The 9,012-nt window shown below is 32.5% G+C and overlaps 1 protein-coding gene across 1 annotated transcript; it reads right to left on the bottom strand.

Annotated features, from left to right (window-relative positions):
• Positions 1–834: 834 nt before the first annotated feature.
• On the bottom strand, positions 835–8,051 carry serp (chitin deacetylase-like protein serp). Its single transcript, XM_076398228.1, has 5 exons — positions 7,787–8,051; positions 5,084–5,223; positions 3,912–4,161; positions 2,131–2,452; positions 835–2,037 (listed from the first exon to the last, which is right to left on the bottom strand). The coding sequence occupies exons 1-5, from the start codon at positions 7,839–7,841 to the stop codon at positions 1,209–1,211; spliced, it is 1,596 nt and encodes a 531-aa protein (XP_076254343.1). The 5' UTR covers positions 7,842–8,051; the 3' UTR covers positions 835–1,208.
• Positions 8,052–9,012: the final 961 nt, after the last annotated feature.

Below are 9,012 nucleotides of genomic sequence, written 5' to 3'. Positions count from 1 at the left end.
AGTATACAGCACTCCCTTTGTAATTTATCTATGTGGGCAAACTGCATTTTCACGTGCTTTCTTACAAATAATAACTGCGGATCTGCATTTATAGGAAATAGTTGATACTGGCATTTAAAGGTTAAAAGAACAAGTTAAGCATCTTCTATGTTAAGTGTCAAGGAAAGGGAACAAGAAAACAATGCGTGTTTTGAGATAATAATATACATTTGACAAGCATTTCAGACCTCGATAAAAAACAATTATAGTTGTTTTATCTCAGATGTTAAACAAATATACATTGTATTTATTTTATAAATTGCGAAACGATATGATATAATTAGCTATTTATTTCGTATAATTATTATGTTCACTGTAAACAAAATCTTATTTTATCTCGGGCTTTTTCATTCACAGTGAGAATACGTAGAAGTTTAACCCTGAACTCTATAAAACAGCTTTGATAAAAAAATACAAACAAGTTTTCGTCTGACGCAGCAGCACTTTTTTACGTAGTAAAAGCATGTAATGCAAAACCTCATTTCAAAGCAGTAGTACTTGTTTGCCTTGATGTAAAGCTACACAGACGGATAGATTTTTTTTCCATATTTAATAATTTCCTAGAATCGAAAGAATACGCGTGATTCACGCATACATACGCATCTTTTTTAATTTGTGAGATTCATTGCATCATTAATTGATTTCAGTTTTGAATCTATATGTATAATTAGATTTAATGGTTATTCAATATTAACTTTGTAAATAACAGTCCTTTCTCTTTTCCATGGCCATGCCTACTTGAATTTGGTAACGGTGTGATGGTTATTCGATTTGGTTCATAAAATAACGATTCAGTTTACTTAAAAACGTTTATTTCAAATTCAGGGTTTTTTCACATTGGTACAAATTTACAAAATCTATATAGTATTCTAATGTTTTAACATAAATACATTAATATTGGTGTATGTTACATAATATTCATTGTGAAAGTCACAATGGCTCGGATTTTACTAATATTCTAGGATAATAATCGAGAAAATTAACAGTCTAATCTTAATAAGATACCGTTTATTACAAAATAAAACAACAAAAATAGATCACGCATACAGTCATTGAAAAATAATAAATACAAAATGTAACATTACAATCACTTTAACCCGACGAAAAGCCATCGCTCGGCAAGGGTGACACTATTAAAAAGTCTTCTATATTATATTACTCTTTCTGACTTAGAAGATGCCATCTCCAGTTGGGTCTTTCAACCATGGGTAATTATTGGGGCATCTTACGCATGTTTGAAGATTGATGGTTTCTCCGGGAACCTCTTTAGAGGTAAGTTTGCAGCTGTGAGGTACCCAACAGGCTGGTGGTCCATCGACGACGCACTTTTCCCTCCATGGTTCGAAGTTCTTCGACTCGGAAACGGTCCTGGGATTTTGGATCCATTGGATGACTTGAGTCATGGTCACGAAATAAACATCGTTATGGTTGGACAGGATTTCATCGACCCAGTATAAGAAGGCATCCAGAAATTCGGGATTGTTCTTCAGCCAAGCGGCATGGAAGTAGAGACCGAGAGGAGCACGATTCTCTTCGTAGTGACGATCGAAATTGTGGTTCAAGAAATTGTAGAACTGGTCTCCTGTTAAGATGTTCGAACACGAGTCAACCATAGCGCATCCCGGCAGGTACTCGTCATTGGTAGGATCTTCCCTTCTATCTAATTCGTTCAGCACCATTTCCCAGACGGCATGTGATTTGGTCGGGCATTTCTGAAGGTTACCATGACACCTGTGTGGCATACGGAAGTACATAGTGTAAGGCCATAAGGGTGGGTTATTCAAGGGAGCGGTGATTGTTGAGTCATACAAGAAGGCTTGGTCTTCCATCATTGTAAACTGGTTGTTACCTCCCACTCTCAAATATGGAGCACGAACGCCGACAACGCTGTTATCTGTAATGTTTGCGAATTTTTCGGTTATCAGCCTTTGTCCGCCCATTTCCCTAGCCCAGTCCTCAACGGAGGCATTAGACCAGAAATTTTCATCATCGTTGTGACTGTAAAAAAAAATAAAATGATTGATTTATAACATGAAGCAATTGTCATTCAGACGGGCTATAAAGTTACCGCTAGAGGAACAAACGACTTACGTGATTGAATGGACGGCTATTTCGTGACCTTTACGATGCATTTCCTGGACGGCGGAGTAATTGGTATATTTATGCGAGATAAAGAACGTCGATTTGATGTCACATCCATTGGGATTTTTACGTTTTCCATTGAAAATTTCCTTGTACAGTTCAATATTGTTGTTATTAATAGCGTCATCAAAAGTAACAGTGATCATCTGTGGTACATCTTTAGCGGGCAGATCTCCGGGGATAGTAGTACCGTCTTCAGAGCAGAAACAATCGGGAAGGCTACATACGGCTGGGTCGCAGGGTGGAGCACGATTGGGGTCATTGTCAATATCTGTTATGAAAAAAAGCTATTACTCAACAGCACTCGTAATATGGCACGTTGAAAAGGCAAATATAATATTTTATATTCATGTAATATGTAATGAAAACACATTACACAAAGCGAGCGCTTATATAATGTATTTTTTATATCAAAATTGCTTAATTAAATGCTAATGTTTTGTGTACCAAAGAGTTCGAAAGAAATCGTACACTTTTACCAAGATATATATTTAAATGCCATTGAAAAGTGAGAGTGATATCAATAATATTGACAGTTTAACAGGGTGGTACTTACTCGTATTGATAGAGTCTTATTAGATTTAATGAACATTAAAATCTCTGGATGAAAGTACCCGACCGAAGAAAGGTTAGGCGAGAAAAGAAATTTATTTATTTTTAATATCGTATAAAGGGTGATAACATGTCGAAATAAGATTGTTGATAACTTGTAGCGGCAGGCAACATTCTTATGCTGAAAGTGGGCCGAAGTAGGCGCCGCACCCGCTTAACATCACGTCAAGGACAACGAAAGTTATTTCTTAATTCGTGTCCACTTTCGCCTTTAGTTGACCTAGCAAGGTCTTTGTGAGTTATGTTTGAAACACCACTAATATATTAACACAAAGTAATAAGCATCAATATAATCTTGATAAAAAATGTCCTTGAATTAATATATTTAATTAATTACTAAGGATAGATAGCAGATTACCAGAAGTTATGACTAAAAAAGTTGTAATAATGGTTTTTGAATTATAACAATACCAATTCGCCGTTACTAATGATGAATATCCTTGACATTTCGATATAATTGTTGTTTAGACAACAACCTTGACTTTGGCATTATTAATTATGCAAAAATTATCATCATCTCGACCACAAATGGTATTTTTACGACCATTCTATTACAAAAATAAACCGTTCTCTAAAAACCGCATTTATTTATCGCTAAAGAAAAACAATCAAAATATCCGAAACCGGAATAACATCAGGCAGTTAAGGATATTTTTTTAAGCATCAGATACCAACTGGCACAGCCTTGTAAACAAGAAAAGTCGTTTCAGATTCTTCGCCGTATTGCGAAAGGGAAAGTAAACGCGCGAGCTGGTGCTGTAACTCGCTTCGTGGATGCTGCAAATACCGATTTACACCTTGAATTTGTGACATTCTAAGACCAACCAACCCAAATACCTCTTGCTAATACCATCTTCATTAATTTTCATGGAAATAAAAAAAAACAATTTGCTTCGATGTCCATTAATACATATTGATGTGCAATAACAGAAAATTAGGTCTCAGTCTGGTGCAATAAAAACTTTTTTTAGTGCGGTTACTATCTGGAAATATAGTTTTATAAGGAAAAACGATAAAATTAAAAGTATCTACAAAAGGAAATATATTCCACTGTAAATTGGACATGACGAAACATAGTTAGATGCACCATCTCTTGAAAACAAAGTGGGATAACTTACCACAAGAATTTTCATCGGAACCATCGTTGCAGTCTTTCACTTCATTACAGAAGAGGCCTCTTTCGATACAGGTACCATCACCGCAAGCGAGGAATCCATCGTTACATAAAGGCTCGTCGGTGTTGAGCAGAGGTTTGACCTTACGTTCCTTGTTTTTCAGTTTGCAGTTCTTAACCGAGTCTTTCCAGTCGCAAGTTTGTTTGTCAATGTCGAAGTATAAACCGGCTGGGCAACGGATAGCTTGAAGACCCTGAAATTAAAAATTTTAATTAGGGTTTGCCGAGAAATATGCCTAGTGCTTGATAAACCGATGTTTCCTTGACGACTTTCTAAAATTTTATATCGGCACTGCTTCCGAGAAAATACTTATTTCTTTTAATTGTTTATTAGACAATACATAATTACTCCAATCATCCGGTTCTTCTTGGTCAAGTTCTTCGCAGAATAATGGTCTAAAGGTTACTTATGTTTCCTCGTATTATATAATCAAAAATGGTTTTTTTCAAGTTTAATTATATTCAAGTCAGAGACAAAATTCAAAAAAATATTAATCACATCTTAAATATATAAACAACTATATCATATAGCAACAGAAATTACAATAAGTGCCAGTATTATAATCTCGTTCGTTTTGCTCCGATTATTTTATATGCTTTTTATTAAACTGTTATGATATTAGGTAAGAACAAGTATACTACGCGGGAAATATAATCTACCTAGCTGAAGAAATAACATTTCGACCTTAATAATAATTAATATACGTGCAGCATAATTAACAAAAACACAAAAAATATAACACGTTTATTTCATTCATTAATGTCATAGGTTTTAATACAACCAAAATAAAACGTATCGCTAATTTTATAAAATGATATGCTAGGTCTATACAAAAAATGCTAGTAAACGTTTGTAGAAAGGTTGTTGTGTTTTAGTGAAAGTTCAAATTAAAACTGCATTTTTGTTCTATATTTCTACTGCAAAAGAAAGTTTTCTTAGAATGGACAGATAATCATTTAACCTACCCGAAATGGAGTGACATAAAAAATCGAAATTTTGATGTTTATCTTAAACCAGTTTAAGAACTTTGGCCGCCAAGATGATTTAATAAGAGAAATTAACCAGAGAAATGTTTGATCACGATCAATAATGTTGTAAAAAAATTATACACTTACAGACGATGTACACTGGATGACATCACGGCAGTTATCGCCTTCTCCAGCTACCAGTCGAAACCATTCACCGGCATCTTTGTCTTTACAAAGCTCAGCTTCAAAACTATCTTCTTTTTTAACGGGCTCTTCACTTTGGGCAGCTATATTTTAAATCGTATTATAACTACGGTTACAAAATGACCTAATATTAAAACCATCTTGTCAGATATCGTTAATGTTAAAGTATCATATAGTTTCTCAATATCAGAAGCATACAAAATAAGACCATTTATCATGAGACCTAGTCGGGATAAATTTAAATAACAAAAATGATGTAACATCTTCGTCATTAAAATTGATGATGATTTCGTGTTGGTAGATGTCAAGTGATTTCAAATTTTGATTGAGAAATACATTGATATTAAAAAAGTTTATAATTATATATATATATATATATATATATATATATATATATATATATATATATATATATATATATGTTATGGCATTTCTATGAAAATGGCGACGATGACTTTCTCTTCACCAATGGGTTCATATATATTTAATTTATTACCCGATGAATATGACAATTCAAGCATGAAGACGTACACGAAGATTAAATGTTGCGTAACGTTTCTCGTCATCATAAAATTATCTTTAAGCCCACTGAGGCCATTGACTTGGGATTTCTTCATGTACCAGTATCATCCTTGGTTTTCTTCGATGATTTTTTTAATGTGTCAAGTCTCACATTTATTTTCACTGGAGATTTAATAAAAGCTCATGTTATGTTATGCAATTATTGATTAAACTGTATAATTTTGTACACAATAAATTAAAACCAGATAAATTATAATTGTTATCGTTTATTGCAACCTAAATAATAGTTGCGACAACGTTCATTATAAATGAATAATTAAGCCAATTAAATTGCATTAAAAAAATATCACTTTTGGATTGGAACGCTGATTCACGCCTATATTTTCACAAACACAAAGCCTTTATTATGATTATTATATATTTGTAAAAGTACAATAAGTAAATTTACTGCAATCATTTGCAATGCTAAAGCAATGTAACGCACCCTAACATTCTTGAATAATTAATTCAAGGTACATTCCTTTATATTTTCTATGACTTAGATGTTACTGCAAATATATACGTCGTTGTACAAAAGTCGATGAAATCTTTAGAGTGCTTTGTTTTTAGATAATACAGCTCACGTATGCTAAACAGGATTTGTTTTATTATGCAGTTCAAGGTATAATTGAGTGCAAACTGCACGTTGCAAAAGCTTGGAATGATAATTAAGGAAATTATTACCAAGACTAACGTACGAACAGTAATAAGGTTTTTGTCCTTTGTGGTTTTGTACAATTTTATTATTTACAATTCACTCTGACCAAATCCAATTAGCTATACAAAGTTACTTGACTGTTGGCTACAAGAAAGTTGGATACAAACAATTGAGTTATCAAATCATATCTAAATCAACGTCTATTATGGTAAGTAGCTTTGTAGCAATCTTCGTTAATAAATTCTATTTTTAACTTTCTCCCGAAGTATCAATGTGAGCAACAAATCGGTTATAATTCAATTTTAACTGAAATAATTTTCATTACGTTCCGTTGTTAATGCAATTGTTCGACTTTTGCATATTTTAACAACCTTGACAAGCGTTACACAAATTTATTTTAACCATTATTACCAGTTATCGTTAAGACAGAAAAAGTATTTCTTAAAATGCTCAACTGCTTATTAAATATTAAAATTGCATAAACATTTAACTATTCTATTATTATATAATAAGACTAATTATCATTTTCTTTTTAAAGAGAAACACTTTTTTTTTAATGGAAATTAAATTCCGATAATAATTAAATGGTAATTTTGAAATGGTGTTTCAGCATGTTACAGTCGTTCTCAGTTTGAAACAGGTTTTAAATAACTTTCCAACCATCGCGTTGTAAACTTTTACTTTTAATGAAGAAGCGCGACTTTCAAACATTATAACTGCTAAACGAAAATCGTTTTGAACATGTCAATCAATTAGTATTAATGAACCAAAAAATATGGCGATGATGAGATGTTACGTAACGCGTCCACAATAACATCTCGGTAGGTTTTTGAGATAAAATGCCATTTCTGATCGAAATACTCGTTTTTTTTGTCATATTATATAATATTTCGAGAAATCTATCTAATAAATAGTCAATTATCAACCCGATATTGGTATTATTTAAATATGCAACGAAACTGTCCCAGATTTCAAAATGGTTTCACGAGTGTATAATAAAAAAAGAAGTTTTGGTGCCATGTAAACAACAACTTGTGTTGTAACTCGGTCATGCAAGTAGATTTTTTTTATTCCAAGATCAGTTTTTTTTCGCTTATACAATCCAGTCATGGGTGTAATATATATCGGAGGCGAAGAAAAGTTACAGGTTTTCAACGATTTCCTGGTATACACAATCTCCATCGCCGAGATTTACGCAATCAAACATGAAATTCAAACATTCACGATTAAAAGCGAAAGCAACTTTTAACAACTGATCGGAGGTAAAGTGTACGATAAGATTTCACGTAAAATAGTTAAAGTGTTAATCGAGAGAAACCATAAAAAAACAACTAACGAAGAACAAAAGAATTCACGAAAATAATTAAAATGGTGTCGCTTAATTTCTGACAAGATGGCCGATATCGAAAACTGAAATATGAACTTACCGGTATAGGCACATATAGAACCGAGCAGGAGAAGCGCGAATTGTATGCGCGCCATCACTACAAGAACTAAGAAGCACTACTAACACCTCTGGCCGGACACAAAATGACAGGACCTGTGCAACCTCGCTTTCTGCTTTTATACTCGGCCTACATACAGACCACCATCGGTCGACGTCACTTCAACTGCTGCCGGAGGAATATTGGCTTTTGTCGTACGAAAGAGAAGCTTTTCATCCTTTAGAGACCGTTTATCTGGTGCAAGTCGGAATCGGACACCGGTAGTGGGGATAAGATTGACAGGTGGTGTTAGGCGGGTTTCGTGACGTTTGACAGCACGAGTATTTTGTGTTTTAGCATCCCTTTGCATATTTTCGAAAACGTTACGTTACCCATCGGAAGCGTCTTGTTTTAGCGGTGCTTTACGTAATTATGATAGTTTCTAAGAGACGAATTTCAACAGACTTCTTAAACAATAACTAATCATTCTTGTAACTTGTTATAAGGTTTTGTGTTTTCGTTTATTTAAAATGTCTGGCCTTTTCAATGAATTAAAAACTGTTCAATTTGAGTGATAAGCAATACTGTATGTAGTGAAAATGTGAAATATTTTGAACATTTAAAAACCATAATTGGTATTTCATTTGTATATATAATATTTATTACTTTATGCACACTAAATAGTACTAGAAATTAAGTACTTTTGTTACTGTTTGTAAATAAATTTAACAAAACTTTTGCATTACCAAAATTGCAGACAGCAAGATTCCAAATTAGAGAGAGAGAGATAATATTTAGAGAGAAAAGCTCATTTAAAACTTGTTAGTATGTAATTATAATGTATGATTATTTTTTATATTCGAATATCTTTTTATTTTAACAGTCTTAAATGAAATATAGATATTTCCATGTTTAAATCAAATAATAATAATCAATTGTTATTGCCAGTATTTCTAATATGTAATTTTCATTCTTTTAAAATTGTTCTTGTTCTCTTTAAAATGTTATATTATATTATATTAAACTAGTTTCAGTGAAAAACAACATTATGATAATTTACTTTTTAAGACTTTTTTTCATTTTATAGTTTTAATATAACTTACATATCAATACAATATCACTCGAATGCAATATAACCGATATTTAACTAAAATAGTAATGTTAAATGACATGTTATTTTTAAAGTTGCCTTGTTAAGGGCCATTTATAAATAAAATTATAATGATTTG

This window comes from Rhynchophorus ferrugineus, unplaced genomic scaffold (genome assembly GCF_030347505.1).
Source record: "Rhynchophorus ferrugineus isolate W39M unplaced genomic scaffold, kcgeb_rfMv2 rfM3, whole genome shotgun sequence".
In the NCBI taxonomy this organism is placed as follows: Eukaryota; Metazoa; Arthropoda; class Insecta; order Coleoptera; family Curculionidae; genus Rhynchophorus; species Rhynchophorus ferrugineus.
The sequence above is the reverse complement of the archived record's forward strand: the minus strand, read 5'-3'. Positions and strand labels throughout refer to the sequence as shown.

Excerpts from the sequence above, each read along its gene's own strand:
- serp (XM_076398228.1), bottom strand. The coding sequence starts at position 7,841 with ATGGCGCGCATACAATTCGCGCTTCTCCTGCTCGGTTCTATATGTGCC. Across the intron at positions 5,224-7,786 it reads TTCTATATGTGCCTATACCG|CTGCCCAAAGTGAAGAGCCC; the intron begins GTAAGTTCATAT and ends TTTAAAATATAG. Across the intron at positions 2,453-3,911 it reads TTCCGATGAAAATTCTTGTG|ATATTGACAATGACCCCAAT; the intron begins GTAAGTTATCCC and ends TTTTCATAACAG.